This window comes from Notothenia coriiceps, unplaced genomic scaffold (genome assembly GCF_000735185.1).
Source record: "Notothenia coriiceps isolate Sejong01 unplaced genomic scaffold, NC01 NC01_scaffold00000312, whole genome shotgun sequence".
In the NCBI taxonomy this organism is placed as follows: Eukaryota; Metazoa; Chordata; class Actinopteri; order Perciformes; family Nototheniidae; genus Notothenia; species Notothenia coriiceps.
In genome coordinates this window covers 150,391-167,052 of record NW_011333013.1, presented here as the reverse complement: position 1 = coordinate 167,052, position 16,662 = coordinate 150,391, and the positions used below count along the sequence as shown (strand labels likewise).

At 39.5% G+C, this 16,662-nt stretch overlaps 1 protein-coding gene across 2 annotated transcripts in view; it reads right to left on the bottom strand.

The window, feature by feature from the left end:
• Window positions 1-3,866: 3,866 nt before the first annotated feature.
• slc2a4rg (SLC2A4 regulator) overlaps window positions 3,867-16,662 on the bottom strand; it is a 43,516-nt gene continuing 30,720 nt past the window's right edge. For both annotated transcript variants that reach the window (XM_010766613.1, XM_010766618.1), the window contains exons 5-8: window positions 16,324-16,424; window positions 14,536-14,806; window positions 9,819-9,946; window positions 3,867-9,420 (exon numbers count right to left, since the gene is read on the bottom strand). In XM_010766613.1, coding sequence (XP_010764915.1) covers window positions 9,309-9,420; window positions 9,819-9,946; window positions 14,536-14,806; window positions 16,324-16,424 — 612 coding nt within the window. In that variant the 3' untranslated portion in view covers window positions 3,867-9,308. The remainder of the gene's footprint in view (window positions 9,421-9,818; window positions 9,947-14,535; window positions 14,807-16,323; window positions 16,425-16,662) is intronic.

Below are 16,662 nucleotides of genomic sequence, written 5' to 3'. Positions count from 1 at the left end.
CACACACACACACACACACACACACACACACACACACACACACACACACACACACACACACACACACACACACACACACACACACACACACACACACACTTAGGCTATTCTCAACCTTGACTGCCATAGTAGAAGAAGAGAGGTCGAGAGAAGGCTAAGGTGCAAGGCTTTTTCTGCTTACCTCCTTTACTTCTGATGCAGTGCTTTTGTGTTTCTTTTTCTTGAGGGTTCAGGCCAGAGTCCAGTAGTTGTCTACTCTGTCACAACAGGAATCAACGAGGACGCTGCCAAGGACATGGCCAATGCAACTTTGTATGTTTGCCATCACAATCACCATGGAAACCAAGGATCACTGACAGTGTATGGAAAAAGCCAGGAGGGTGAGGGTGTCTTGGTGCCACCTGGACTGTATTGTTTGTGGGGAAAGTGTCTCTCTACAAGGGAAAGGGAGAGTCTAAATCTATTGCAAAGCTACGTGTGTCGGAGCGGGCAGCTCGACGGCACATTGTTGATGCAGAGTCCTACTGCCACAGACTTGCACTTTAACGACAACTGACTCCTATCAAAGCCCTGAACCCGTGGTTTACATTTTTGATCTGATCTTTACCTTAACAACTCGGTGACCGCACCTACCTTTAAGGATATACTTTATGTCCTCTTGACTGTTATATAGAAATCACTGAATCTTTGTGCAGATTGCTGTTTATATAGCCTATGCCTTTTCAATGGGGTCCTTAATCTTTTCTTTACTTAAGTTAACCACACGGTTTCTGCCAATCCATCCCAACAAATACTGGAGATTTTACTAATGTACATACGTTTTTGGGGGATTTTAAAAAGGGAGTGTGTGTGAGACGGCAAGAGACGGAGAGAGTGTATGTCAGAGTTCATACACAACGTGGAGATCTGTTTCTGCTTCCCTGGTTGAAGATTCAACAATGATCCACAGGACCTACACTATTAACTCTTTCTGTGTCTCTCACTGTCTCTGGTTCTCTCAGTGGAGGTTGTGATGATAGGACCTGAGAGCCATGTCTTTCACACTGAAGGAGGAGCTGCCTTTGTTCCAAAACGTTTGGTATCTTTTCTTTTTTCCTGTCATGTAATATCAGAATATGCAGTCTCCCTCCATGGTTCAACTTTCTTTTGGTTATATATTTTCTTCGGTTTTGTTTAAAAGAAAAGGATCAAATTGTGCTTGAAATGTCTGAGTCTGATAATCTTAGAGAGTGTAATATTAACTTGTTTGTTTAACAGCTATTTATTGAAAACCTGTTTGTGGATTTCCAATTATTTTGAGAAGTCATTCTCTCTCTCTCTCTCTCTCTCTCTCTCTCTCTCTCTCTCTCTCTCTCTCTCTCTCTCTCTCTCTCTCTCTCTCGGGTGGATCAGGATGGGTGTTTGTATGCAAGAATGCTTGAGTGTCCCAAAAAAAGTCTATATTGATTTATAAGATTATTTCCATGTTTATCTGCGATGTTATGACAATTCAAGTGAGGCAGGTGACATGTCTTATTATTATGATTATCAGAACAATGGTTACTGTTGTTGATGTTACTATTATTAATTATTATTAAGTGCTGGATGCTAAGCTTTATTGTGTGTTCTTTTTTTGATATTTTATATCTTGTACAAGAAAAAAGCTTTTATACTTTGCCTTGTTGTGGACAGCAAGCCATAAGGCTTTTATCAACCTTTTATTGTGCCAGTTTACGCTTTTTCTGTCGTATTTGCTTTTTTTTTTACCAAGGGTAAAAACAACTTCACTGTCAAACTTTTAGATATTGATTGAAACATATATTCAGCACACGCTTTTGCATCACTTATGTACACTAATTGATAAATATCAAACCAAAAACAATCTATTACCTTGTATACATGAAGTGCTTTCGTTTTACAGTCTGTATGTGCAGGTGCTTTTTTGGATTTTATTGTTGTGGTTAACAGTTTTGTTGTTGGGTTGTTTTTATTTTTTGAACCTGTCACTATTTGTCACAGTTTGAAAAAGTGCACATGTTATGGTATTATTGTGAATATGAAGAAGGGCTGTGTGAAAGTACCAGCCAGCTTTTGAAGATCGCATCTGAAAACCAAGCTGATTATTTTGTAGTTTCTACTGTCTCACGCCTTGCATGACACACAATCACGTAGAAATGCAGCATGCAGACAATGCTTCCTCTCAGACAGTGTTTCGTTTACATGCCGTGTTTCTATCTGCCATACTGGCGAAAATCTTAACAATAAAAGGGAAAGCGAGCGCTGCAGAAGTAACTCTGGGAAACCTTTTGTCGCCTGTCTGCTACAGGTGCCATGGACTGCACTTCCCATCAACCCCCACTTAGAAACTCTAAGTACAATTTGATTTGTGATGCTTTCTTCACATCTGGCTACCGTCTATATTTTGTTTGTATAATTTATTGTGTTTTTGTTTCGACCCATTTTGTAAAAGTTTTGGGTAGAAAAAAAGAAGAAGAAGAAAGTCAATGGGGTAGGATTTTAATGAATGTCAATGGTGGGTGTGGAAGGAGCCCATGATCGGCGACAAATCTCTGTCCTGTGGTTCTGTGTAGCCACTGAGAGACATCTGGATGTATGTGTGACTCCCCTGCCCTGCGCTCTTCTCACGACCTGTACTGTATGTCTTCTTCCTCATACTGGGTTGTACTTCAGGAAAAACGTCTGCCATCAACCCCTCAATATGTGCCTCAATGACATTTCACCCGTGTGCTTGTGAGAGTGTGTGTTTCCGAGAGATGTGTATGTGTTTGTGTCGACGGATAGAGATTACTTAGATGCGACCGATCAGATTAGAGGTGCAAAATGTTTCGGAGGAAGACAAATCATGATGGGCGACTAGATTCTCCTTCCCACCATTTGTTGATGACCTTTTGTGCCCTGATTCTGTGGTCTTAACTGCATGCCTGTGCTCATTTTGTCATACCAAAGCGACGTCTTCGACATCTGCACACAACTGTCTCATTCCACATGATGCAAAACTGGAACTGTTTGCTCTATTGCAGATGATTATGGGTATTCTTAGACGTGTACAAATTGCAATCCTCATTTAGCCTGTATAGCTTGATTCACACGTGCAAATCATGAAGCCATAGATATGGGTATATCTATATTATTCTATATTTCAAATTTGGCGCTTTTTACTTTAGATTTTGTTCTTCTACTAAGAGTGATGTGTGTATACCTTCATATATATGAATTTATATTACGATTATATATTATTTATTTTCTCAAGTTTCAGAGGGTCTTTGATTTGTAAAAGGTCACGCTTGAGGTTTGTTTATTTTCATTGGGAATATTGTTCAATATGATACTGACTTTATATTGATGATTATCATAAACCTGTGTTTGTAACAAAATGTGTTAAATAATCAAAAAAAAAACCTGTCCTGTTTTTACACCTGTTTTGTTTTCGGGCAGATTTATGTGCTCTTGTGCAGATATTTTTTTTCGGTTGATAGTACTGATCACAAAACATTTTTACAGCCAACCATGAGCCTCCTGTTTTGATGTTGGGGCGGGCCCAGCGGGCATCCAAGCCTCTTTCTAACTTCATGTTTAGTGGAAGAATTAGCTTGACTATTATTTGCAAAAACCAATCAGTCTCAATAAATTTTGAAATTGCTGCTGTAAAGAAGTAACACGTGTGTGCCTTGTCTTCTGTTTGACGGGACAAATGTTGTCATAACCCCCTGCTGTCCACAAGGGGGCAGACAAGTCCAAGAAAGTAAACACAAAGGAATTCATCCTGACTGTTGATTTTACATGTCCTTCTTTGGAAGATACGCAATTATAAACATATCATGCATTCAATATTATTCATCTGATTAAAATAGAATCTGACAGCAGACTTCTTCCATTCAGGTTTATTTTTCTTCCTGTCACATTACATCACATAGATCACATTATTAGCATCATACATGGTCATCCATCTTTTCAAGCACTAGTCATAGGCTTGACATTCACACAAATACTCCTTGAGTGCACCACTCCTCAGAAAGTGCTTCCTCCATGTGCGTGGGACTGCTGATGAAGAAGAGAGGCCGAGCCCACACACAGGAGAAACGTTGCCCTCCAGTAAGACCCGAGGCTGATGTCACGTTTCCTTTAAAAAATTGCTTTTAGCTTTGTGTGTCTTTTTCAGGCGGCAATGATTATTTTGATATTTTGAGGAGAATAAAGTACATCAGCCTCGGGTGATCAGTTACTGGAAGGGGAAATCTAACATATAAAACACTTCAGTGTTGTATCTCCAAACAAAAAACTAAAAAAATAGCAATGATAGACATGCAAAAAAACCACTAATTTAAACAGACAATGAATCAATCAATGATAAAACAAAAATAAGCAGGAGTCAGTTTTCACACCAGCCAGTTTAAGGCTCAGTAAAAACACAAGAGAAAAAAAAAGGTCATCAAATGTCTGACAAATAAAGGACGAATAATAAAAGCGTGAGGAAGCAGAGAATTGGGAGGAGCTGCCATTGCAATGCATTACATTACATTTGATTTGGAAGGAGATCTATTGGCTTTGCTGCTGCTGGTTTTCACACAGATACACACATTGACATTCAAGAAAGCAGCACATCCATTTCAACATGTGGAAGTAAAAATAAAGGCTTTTTTTGATGCACATTTGAAGGGTTTAATTTAGCTTAATAAACTGGGTAAAGGCTTGGGTGGGACCACTGTAAAGCTTGATAGAACAACAGGTAATGCAAAAGGACGAGGTGAAAAGAATCAATGTAGTGAGGAGGAAGGATACGTCAGTTAGGAAACAAGGGGAAGACTCAGCAGTGTGCTGTCAGTTGGAATGTGCAGGACAGGATAGATTTACCCACAACATTTAAATGTTCATTGTGACCAAAGGTCGAATGTTATCCTGCCTAACAACAACTAAACGTCACAACCACAAACAACATTCACAATGATGATAAACACGTTAAGAAAATGGCCATTTGGCAGGGAGAAAGACATTTGACAAATAGCAACAGTGTAAGCAAGTAGCCCAGACGTCACAAAACTGAAGTTAGTTCTTGTTCCCCTATAAAGCATCTCATTGCACAAAGTAAAATTGTAAAGCAATACTGCATGGTTGCGTTATATGATATGATGTAGCAGTGTGGCGACAGCTGTGGGTGTTAAAAGAAGGTTTACTACAGGCAGTACAAACTAGCGAGCAATTATAACAACAAAAGACTTGTTTTTGTGGGTTTTACATTCAACAGGTTTTTTTTCTCCCCTTTGCCTCAAAGCTACATTGAATCTTTTACGTATTATGTTCGCTATAGCTTCTCAATCAAATATTCTGAGCAACTATAATGTAAAAAAAGTGTACTTTTCATAAAACAAGATAACAAGGAAACAACAATATATGGAAAAGCCTCACACTTCTCTTTATGTTGCATATGTACAAGAAAGCCCTGAAACTGTTAATCCATCTTTATCGTCACTGCGTGTCCCGTGTCTGCTCTCCATCAACTTTCCCTGCACAGTCAACTTCGGTTTCTACTCTCATTTCACAGGTCAAACATTCCTCATCAATTTCTACAAGAGCAACTTTGTACCCGCAGTTTTCTTCTGGCCCTGCTGACACAAGCCAAGCTCCAACTGTCTTGTTCATCACAGGCCAGTTTTAGTGCAAAGAAAAAACTACAGTTACCACCTAACAATGTCATGCCTCCACCAAGTTGCAGTTTACATCCATGTCCGTCCAGACTCATATAGTACATGTGGACTTTGAGGGGGTTTAACAAAAAGTGTTGTGTGGATTTTGTCAGAATTAAAGTATGGGTCTTGTCACAGTGATCTTTGACCACCAAAATCTACTCACTTCATCCTAGAGTCTAAATGGACGTTTGTGCCAAATGAAAAGAAGTTCCCTCAAGGTGATGATGGTCCACCAGAAATATGAAGACTGGTGGAGGTGAAATAGTGAGCACCACAGGAGCCTGTTAACATATCAAAACATCGGACTCTAATCCTGCTGGTGAAATCTAAAAGTGCTTTAGATGGAGAGACACCTGATTGAATGTGACACTCCATCAACAAACAGCAGTAACAGCTGTCTCCAGCAGTAATAACTGCAGCAACTACCTCAGCTCAGGGAATCGTAAATAAGAAAGGAAGCATAAATGTTATGGATAAAAAGTGTGAGTATTGTGAAACAAAACTCCAGGCAATGAAGCAGTGTAAAAGCATCTGTTATCTAGACATCAATGTGTAGCCGTTGACTAAGACCGGTGTTTTCCAATCAGGAGACAAGGCAGGTGCTGCTTTAAGCCCTTGGCACTCCTCCAAGGAAAGGCAGAGTGACTAACTACCTAAGTACCACGCTGTACTTCCCAGTACCACACTTCACAAACAGCCAGTGTGTTTAGTGCAATAAATCTGACACACAGAGCAAGACAATAACTGTGACTTAATGTAAAGTTTACTTGCTAGTAATGGGGGACCCTAAAGGTACAAAACACCCTTTCCCTGACACCCCATTTATTCCATCGGGCAGTGACGACATCCCTCCCGCCCTCTTGAAAATAAAAAAGGAAAATTCTTTCACTTCAAAATGTGTGTATATAAAATGTCCATGTATAAAAACATGTTTTTGCGCAGCGCAACATAGTGCAATTTCATCAGGTAAGTATAGCTTTTTCCTTTTTTCATGTTCTTTTCATTGGCACTTTGTGAAGTTTCTGACCAGAAGAGGAGGAAGATTATCTGGGATGCCACTGGAGATCAAGATTTACAGGCAGGCATCGTTTGTATCATAACAAAATGGTGGGTTATTATTGGAACTGATGAGATATCATTAACTACTATGATCGTTTTCAAGTGTGCTTAATTTATTTGACTTGAAGCCACTAATTAACAGGCATCTGCTCTTGAGCTTTTATGAGAAGTGATAACTGTTCGCCTTTAATGTGGCATCAGCACACAGCTGAGTGACCTTGTGGCGACAGGGGGAAAGCACAGTTGTTTCTATGGCGACAGAGGTCTGAAGTCGTCATGCACCTCAGTCCAAGCTTGTGTAGGAGAGGACACTGTGTTTGTCCTACGATGCTTTGGTGATCACGTCAGTGTCAGGAGCGCTTAGAGAGTAGAAGACACAACGCAGACTCTACATTCAAACAGCACAACGTCAATCTTCAAAAATACACATTTAGTGTCGTGATTCTGAGAGCAGGTCAGAGCATTTGCTGGTAAGGGGTTTCCCTATATCCAAGTAGAGGGGCTAAGTGTCTAAAGATAGAAAGTGTCTCATGTTGTACAGATTGTGAAGCCCTTGGATACAGATGTGTGGTTTGTTTGGTTTAAATAAATACATTGACTTGCCTGTTTTTTGGGCAGTAGGTTATGATCTTGACAAGATCAGTATAGTCTTTAATCAAAATCATTTAAATTAAAAATAACGTAACTAACGATTGGAAAGAATAATAAAAGTTGATCTCTCTTCAGGGTATGCTATAATTATTTCAAAATGTCCTTAAGTATGACTCTGGGTTTGTAGTTACTTCTTTTACTTTCATTAGTATCAGCACCAGTAGGAGATCAATCCTAAATGTCCTATCCATGCCATGTAATGATAATTACAAAGAAGAATGACATGCTTGGAAGGTTTCATTGTTTTATATTTTCATTAGAAACACAATATAGGTTTTTAAATTAAAGGGTGCTTTTTTCAAAGATTAATCAATATTGCTCTATTCTTTATTTTTTTAAATACAGGTTAAAGGGATATATCAAAAAATTACAATTTCTTACGATATAAAAATGTTACCACATGATATGTAATCTTACATTTGGAAGGCTTTTAAATAGAGAGCGCTTGTCATCCAGTAATTTGATATTGCAGATCTATTCTAGAAACATCTTTACTTTCACTCTGATGAAATATTTGTTTTACTCCACTATCAATCAGTCGACCACCTACACCCTGGTTTGATTCTCACTTTTCATTCCCAAATGTTAGACCGGAACAAAAACTCCTTCTCAACGGTTGAAAACATTTAGTTGAAAAAGTAGGAGATAGTCTTGTTTCCTATGAAGTTTGGCATCTAGAAATGTTGCAACGCTGGTTAGTGATCGTTATTCTGAAGACTAAAGAACTAAAAACATCTCCTTCTTAAAATGTTTCGAGATTATTTCCAATGACTGATTTATCAGCGGGTTGTTGGGTTAAAATCTCTACATACAAAAGTTACATTAGTCAGTCAAGTTACGTTAGTTACGTTTCAAAGGGCAGTTATCATTCATTGTGGTAAACGATCTCTTTAGAATAACTGGTTGTCAAAGGTTAAAAAACGGAGCCTTTCTGCCTCACCTTAATAACAACCACGAAGCAAGACAATATTGATAATAAATGATATAATTCTGCCGATTGCACAGTGCAATTGCTCGTTGCTTCAGCTCAACATTGCTGAAAAATAAACTCTATACAAGACATCCACTTTCAGGCAGACACTGACATTTCAGTGATCCTCTATAATATGTCTCATTTCTTCAAGGTGCATATAAGAACAAATAAGAAGATCTATCTAATATATTGTGTTCATCGCCAAAAAATAGTTTGTTAGGAAAGGGGAATCTTTTTGTACCACAAATATGTGCATTGTTGCAAAATCACATGAAGTAAAGCTGGCTGTACTGAAGTTGCTTAAGGAACAGGAAGTCGATGATGAACAATTTGTACTTAAACATAACGTTGCTATCCAGTCAGGCTGCAGAAGACAGTGATGCTAGATTCAGGATTAGGCTTACATTTAAACTGTTGGTTGTATGTGAACAGGCGTTCTGCCTTTGGTAGGGGTGAAGTCCCTTACACAGTGACAAAGAAAAAGGATCTGCTACAGAGCGAGTGCATCTGACCCTTGACCCTTCAACAAGTCATGATCCACTACAGGATGCTCATATAATCACCCACAGAGCATAACAAAAAGCTTATCTGTAGTCTTTAAACATTGCCTGGAGTTGAGGCTGTGAGAAATGAGAACAAATATCAGGAGATTCCAATTTAAATGTTTTTCTTATTGATGAAAATGTTTCAGTCTTCAAAAAGTCTAAAAAAGTTATTTTTTTCTTGCTGATTTCTTTTGTTTGTTTTTACCCACCAATTTTATTTTCTCTTTGTGGCTGCAAACAGGGAAGAGAGAAGGCGAACGCCCTGCTGGGCTGGAGGAGCAGAGCGCTTCATCGTGGAGAAACCCCCCCCCTCTTCTCCTCAGTGGAAGAGTCCGTCTACAGCTGTCGCTCCGCGCGAGGAAGAACTCATCTCACAGACACGGGAAGGGGACTGGATTAGTCGGTGAATCTCTGACAGGCTTTTTTCCAGCGACAGGCTGTGCACCACATGTCTCTCTTCTCCATGCCGTACACCTTTCGGCACTTCTTTGCTTCCCCACGGGGTTTCCTAGGTAACAGCAGATGTGATAGCATAAGGACATGAACACAGACGTCGCCCACACAGGCATAAAAACACAAACATGTGCATGTAGGTGTGGGGGCAGACCCTCATAAAAACACAAACATGTGCATGTAGGCAGACCCTCATAAAAACACAAACATGTGCATGTAGGCAGACCCACATAAAAACACAAGTCTTTCTTTGTAAACGTCATTTAGCAAATATAAAAACTATTCAATACAGGGAGGCCATCTTTGAAAAGGGGGATTATTTAAAGGAACTGTGATATAAGAACAAAGGAAGATAATAGAAAAAGAACAATTAAGATGAAATGTTTTAACCCAAATGTTTTGATTGTACACTTAATCCCAATGCAATTCCACAGACAAATGTTGGCAGAATACCTGGTTCCTAGTGCTGATTTAGGAGCAGGCGTTATTAAAGCGTGGTTCTTGATGACAGTGCTGTGTGTGATGGCTGCCGGCTGACGCTTCTCTCCGATGCTGACGGTCCGGACTTGGATCACAGGCCCCTGTAAAGCAGAAAGACATCATAAGTGACTTTTAGAACGTTATACTAATACAGTGTGGCTTACTTGTATATATCACTTGACATTACAACAACACAACCTTAATTCTCTCCCTGTCAAAAGGAAAAACACATCCACAATAAAGTCCTTACACCTCGACACATAGTATGCTGCCGAAGCCAAAGGTCGGCTGTCCATTTGAAGAAGTCTGGTAACCATTTACAGCGTCAAATACAAGGTATAGATTTGTAGTCCTGCGTGTTCAAATCGTTACAGAGACAAAAACATGATTTATTAGAGAAGCCAATTAATCGATTGACACTGTGATAGGCACAGAGCGATGAGACCATGCTTCACACCCTCTGATTTATCACCGTCACCCAACCCTTTTGAGCTACTGCAAATACATGCATCAAATTAGCAGGTGTGCTTGGTGACGCCCACACAAACTGTGCACCAAAAGATATATCACAAGATTAAAACCGGGCCCAAAGGGTTAACAGCACAGAGAAAGTCTAAGTGACAGTTAGGAGTAAATTAAGAATCGACATCATTTGTCTTGGTCTTCTCGGTCTCCCTGCAGCTTTAAATACTGTTGAACATTTGATTCTCTATGACCTTGGATGGTATTCACTGTTGCTATCCCTACAGTACCTTATACTGAATATTCTTTATAACATCTGATTAACACGAGCCACCATACGGCCTTGGGGAGCACGGCTGTACTGTAAAACTTCTGAAAGCGCTCTACAACAGGAGACAGGCAACAGTTATTACACATTCCTGGATGACACACCATTTTGCATTGCAGTAGCTCCTGATAACACAGACTGCATTATTATTGGGATTTTAAAAGTCATTATATTTCTGCAACACAACCAAAAGACAAGACAATGAATGGGGTTGAGTCCATGTTGAATACATTTGGTAGGAGTCATTCTGCCCTAAACGTTCAATTAAATGCCTATATGAGGTTGTTCCGAGTCAAATATGTGCTGCGGCTCACGCTGCTAAATCCAGTGTTGAAAGATGAATCTGCACCATCATCATTAACTGGCTGCACTATCCTGATGCGATCCATTCTGCTCTGCCTAGGAAAGCCACAGTTCAAAATCAATTCATATAAAATCATTCGTTATCTAGGACCATAAGAGCTCACATTGCATATGTTTTTGTAGTGGTTTCCTGACTTCTATTGTTTTTTAAATCTTTAAACAGTTCTGGGCCTGGTGTCTGATATGCGTCTAAGATACAAAATGTTCCCCCTCGATCCCTCAGGTCCTCTGGCTGTCTGCTGGCTGTCCTGTGAGCGCAGACTGATTCATGACCACGCTGCTTCAGCCATTTTGGCCCCAGCCTTTGGAACAGACTACTCGAGGCCATGATGATGTTAGGGTTACCTTAACTGTTGTTGTAGTTTGATTGCTTTTATTCCTAACATTTACTTCATCTTTTATTTCCATTTATTGAGGAGGCACATAGAATATAACGTTGGCAATGTTTATAGTCACACCTGCTTACGCTGCTATGGACTATCTGGCAATAATATTTTGCACATTCTATGTACAATTTTGCACTAATGTACACTCAAATACTGAAGTGACTGTTATTTTGTATATATTGATTGTTGTGTTTTTATTTAGGTCTTAATGTGTGAACATGTAAAAATGTGTCTTTGATTCTGTGTATGTACATATTTGGACACATAATTTAATATACATTTATTATTATATTCAGGATTGTGGGAAACGGTATTTCGATCTCTCTGTCTGTACACACAAACTGGGAGATTGACAATAAAGTAGACTTTGACTTTGCATGCACATCTGGTTTAATGTATTCTTCTCTGGATTTTATGTCAAGCCTCATTGGATTGATAGTACTATATAAATGAAAAGACAGATGTTGTATATAATAAGATGGTATAAAGGAAAAGGGAAAGTTAAAAAAGATAGCTTTAAAAAGTGGTAACAAGTGGAAACGGCACTAAGATTAGGATAAAAAGGCGTGAGACAAAGCCTCACTCACCAGGACGCCTTTGAAAAGGACATGAGGGGATTGCCATGACACACTGATGCCGTTCCCAGTCCCATGTCCAGGCCCGGTGCCATTACCATTGCCTAACCCAGCCAGCTCAGGGCCAGCTGGGATTCTCACTGGAGCAGTGGCCTGGAACATGGACCACCCCCCCGCCACAGCCAGGAGGGGACACAACAGACAGGAGGGGACACAGGGATAGCGCAGATAGAAACAGGGAGGAGGAGAGTACAGAAAAAAAGATCAAAAACTGAGCAGGAGAGGCATTTGTGAAGCTCTACTTATACAATGCACCTAAATATCAAAGGATCAGGTAACTAGAACAAACTGTGCCCACTGTGACAACTTTACAGAAAAGGTGCGTGTGTTTTACGATTAGAGATAAAGGAGACTGGCTCGGCAGCAAATTGATATCCTGATAAAAACTAGATATGGTCTCAGACTGTCAGATGCAGTATAGGTATTTGTTTTGCTGTTTCTGAAAGCTAAACTACAGCGTGGTGACGTCCTTTCTGAACTTTATAGACCCTCCAGAAAAACGCGATTCTGCGATCGCAGAATTTACCGCATAATCAGCAAAATGGCGCAGATTTCTAAAAGGCCGCATATTTATCAAAAGGCCGCATAATCCCCGCATTTTTCCACCCAAAATTGAGGAAAAAAAAGTTAACTCGTCTTGACGTGACGTCATCAGCTCGCGCATCACAGAATGTAAACAACACTGTATAGAGTGAACGTGTGGAGCTCACACGATAGAGAAAACACCAATATGAAAATATCTAATCCATCTCATTTACCGACGAACATTTCTACTAAAGACCGGGCAAAAAGTGGGGGGAAACTATTCTGCACCCCGTGCAACTGTGTGTTGGAGCATAAGAGAAAATCGACGGTGACGACCCACTTTGATTCATTCAAACATTCGAAAATGCTTTCTGCTGCTGCGGACAAGAAAGCCAAACAACTCACGTTCACGAGGCATCAACCTCCAAAACCCTTTCGAGGGCTACAAGAAACGAAGTGAGTAGCCTACAAGATTGAAGCTGCAGATAACGAACGAGTAAATGAAAACAGAATGAGGCGGAGAAGTGTGTGTGTGTGTGTGTGTGTGTGTGTGTGTGAGAGATTAAAATAGCCCAATTGCTTTTACAATAAATAAACATTGAATGTGTTTAATTGAATAGTAAAGGGGTTTAACGTTAGTGGCAGGTTGTGTGTGAGAGAGAATAAATAAGACAGCCCAATATTTTTTAAAAATCGATAATTTTTTCCCGCATATTTCGCAACTTTCCGCAGTTTCACCGCATAAAATCACATAAAACCCCGCATGTTTAATCGCATAATCAAGGAATTTAGCCCGCATAATCAAGGATTTTTGCCCGCGTTTTTCTGGAGGGTCTAACTTTAACTGTTATAGCTCTTCCATTATTTGTCCTCAATTATGTCCACATTATTGACAATCATTTTTAATCCAAAAATAACCATCTGTAAATATTTGGTGAAAGCACAAGCCTACAACCCACCATCGTGGTAAAGGACCTGAGATATTTGGTCAAAATGTTTTCGTATTTGATTTTTATACATTTTCTCCACGTTGCCCAGCCCTAACTGACAGGCAGATTATGAATTAGGCACACAACTGTTTTAATACCGCTTGAAGAATAGCAGAACATCTAGTTAGCGGTACTAAAGAGAAGAGTATAAGGACAGTGCATGACCAGTAGCTAGTGTAGTTTTCGTGCTGCATATATAAACTGAAACTCTATTTTCATGTGCATTTTAAGTTGTCATGGCAACTGAAAGTTTCACATAGCCTTGAACCATTGAGAAGGACTGAATTCAATATTCAATATAGAACGATGCTTATGCTTTAACCAAATGTGTTTCTCCACCTGAAACCATTTCATTTTCACCTTCAAGGGCATCCGAGTGAGGAGTGCACATGCATTTGTACAGATTGACGAAGAAAAGAAGAGGAAGGACGAGGAGAAGAAGAGAGAGGAGGCATGAATACCTAAAATGCTACAAAGCAGTTCAAAATAAATTCGCCGAGCAGGAATGCAAACATGATTTATTCTCTTTTCCTACTTTAAAATATTGATAATTTGTGTGAATTTGTATTCATATTTGCAAGTCTTTTTTTCATTTCTCTCCCCCACAGTGGTGTGGGAGTCAAGGATCATACTCTGACCCCGGGGCTTATTTCATACATTCATCTCAAAATCTTCCCCTGCAGATTCTCTACCATAGAAACCTAACACTTTGTGGCTTTGTATAATACCAACTAGGGCGATTATTTTAACTGACATGTTTAACTCTTGAGAGTACGATTCGTAGGCTTGAACCTCTCCGTAACACCCCTTTACTTCACTTAAAAATGTATTTGAACACATAATAAGCTTTTCAAAATGATTGTGCCCCTTGTGATTTGAATGTTGCACTAGTCCATGTTGCTATTCTTGATAAACTACCAACTGCTTAATGTTTTCAGGGTCATTGCATTAGAAATCAGATTTAGAAATGTGTGTATAAGGTGTGTGTGTTGTGTGAAATACCTGGTAGGCGTGGTCAGTGCGGATGTGGCAGAGGGTGGAGGGCGCTGATTGGCTGAGAAGCGTCGGGGTCGGGCTGTGAGAACTGTTCATGTTGATGCGTTCGGAGTGAGGGACAGCAGTGAGCGGTGGAGGGAAGACGGGCGGTGGGCCGCAGGTGGTGGGGGAGGTGGGGGTGAGGCTGGACAAGCCCTCCGTCAGGCTGTCCATGTTGATCTCGATCTCTGAGTAGTAAAAGTCCTCCTCTCCATCCGAGTCCGAGTCGGTGTTTCGCCTGCAGGAAAGGAGCAGCTTAGAAACTCTGAAGGATATCTTAACTTCTCTTAACTTATCTTAACTTCTCTTAACTCCATTTTAAATACATGTTCAGCTTTGAAGATGAGTGCTTTACTACCACAGCAGTGTTAAGATGCACAGCTGAAACACTCATCTTACTCATTATTTTTGCAGGCCACTCATTTTCTTTTATCTGCAAACATGTAGTAGTTGGCGCAGCTCAATAATCTAAAATTGACATTTCTTTGAGGAGCATTGACCTAATGACTGATACCTCCACTGGTTTATGTTAAGTATGCCTAATATGTTCATGCTGTTAGACACTTCTATGGAAATGAAACAGAAAACATTTCAGTGCACTAAAGGATATTGTTTATTTTGGGGGTTTTTATAATTTCAAATTGTATAATATTTATTTGTGGTTTCCCTTTATCTTGCTTTAACTATTAAGTATCATTTTGAAGCAAAGGCACAGACAAATACAGCCATTTTTTGCACACATTTATGTGTTTTTATTTATATGAAAAACATATTAAGAAGTAAAAAAAATAAATGTGTTCTCAAAGCATAAAAGCTCCATTTAAAACATAGTGACTTCTGATTGTAGTAGCCATTAAAGATGACAATAACTTTAGCAGTGATCTTCAATTTGACTGAACTGCCTCTGACCTAAGCACAGCTGTCACTTATAGATGTGCAGAAAGTGGTATTGCTTCCCAGCAGCAGGGGGCAGTAAGAGCCAGTGTGCTGCACGGCTGCTCAAATAAACAAGCTGGTGATGAAATGACAATAACTGTGAGGACAGTTTTTTGAGGATTTTCCAAAAACTAATGTTATAATACCTCACATGTACCTGAAGCAGTGTGTAATAACAGTGCACTGGATAGCTTCAATAAACCACACACATTTCTAATTATATTTTTTTAAGTATTACAAAACAAAAGGAATCGGTTTCTTTATATTTAGCTCTAAGCTGTACTACACAATCAAGTCGTATGTAAAGACAGTTAAGTGGCATCCACGCTGTGAGTAGTCATATATCCTTTTCTTGTATTACTACATTATTTAAATCACAGAGTTTAACATTTCTACCCACGAGTGGCAATGCCTCACTGACACCTACACAGTGAAAGTCTTTATCAAAGTGAAAAAAAGCCTGCAGTTGTGAATAAAAACAAACTTGAATACAAATAAAAAACAAACTTTTAAATACTGCTTGTTCCACTATAAAGATAATCAATGTGACTCATACATATCATCATATTGCCTGCTGGTGGTGTGTGGATGTGTGGGCGAGTGTGTAATGGTTTAGCTAAGACACAAGATGTGGCTGAATGCATAATACACAAACTAGGCAGCTTGTAATACTTTATGGAGAAACAAAACACTACGAGCTAAGGGGGTGAACTTTAAATACTGTGAAAATGATTGACAGCTTTAGTCTTAGGTTTATAGTCAAGAATCCTAGCTGGATTCATTAACTAAGCACTACATGAGTTCAGTTTTGAAACTCACCCCAGGTGGACGGTGCGAACGTGTCGCTGGATCCCTGAGGAGGTGCTGAGGACCTTTTCACAGTTCTTCCACAAGCACTTGAACATCACCTTCATGGAGTTCTGAAAGAGATGTTCCCCACATGAGTGTCAACATAAAAAACAAATATATGTAATTACATCTTTCCCTGTGTGAATATTTGCATGCAAGCCTTTAGTTTGCCGCTTTTTGTTAAATACCAATTATGTGCAATATATATATATATATATACAGTGGGGCAAAAAATATTTAGTCAGCCACCAATTGTGCAAGTTCTCCATCTTAAAAAGATTAGAGAGGCCTGTAATGTTCATCCTAGGT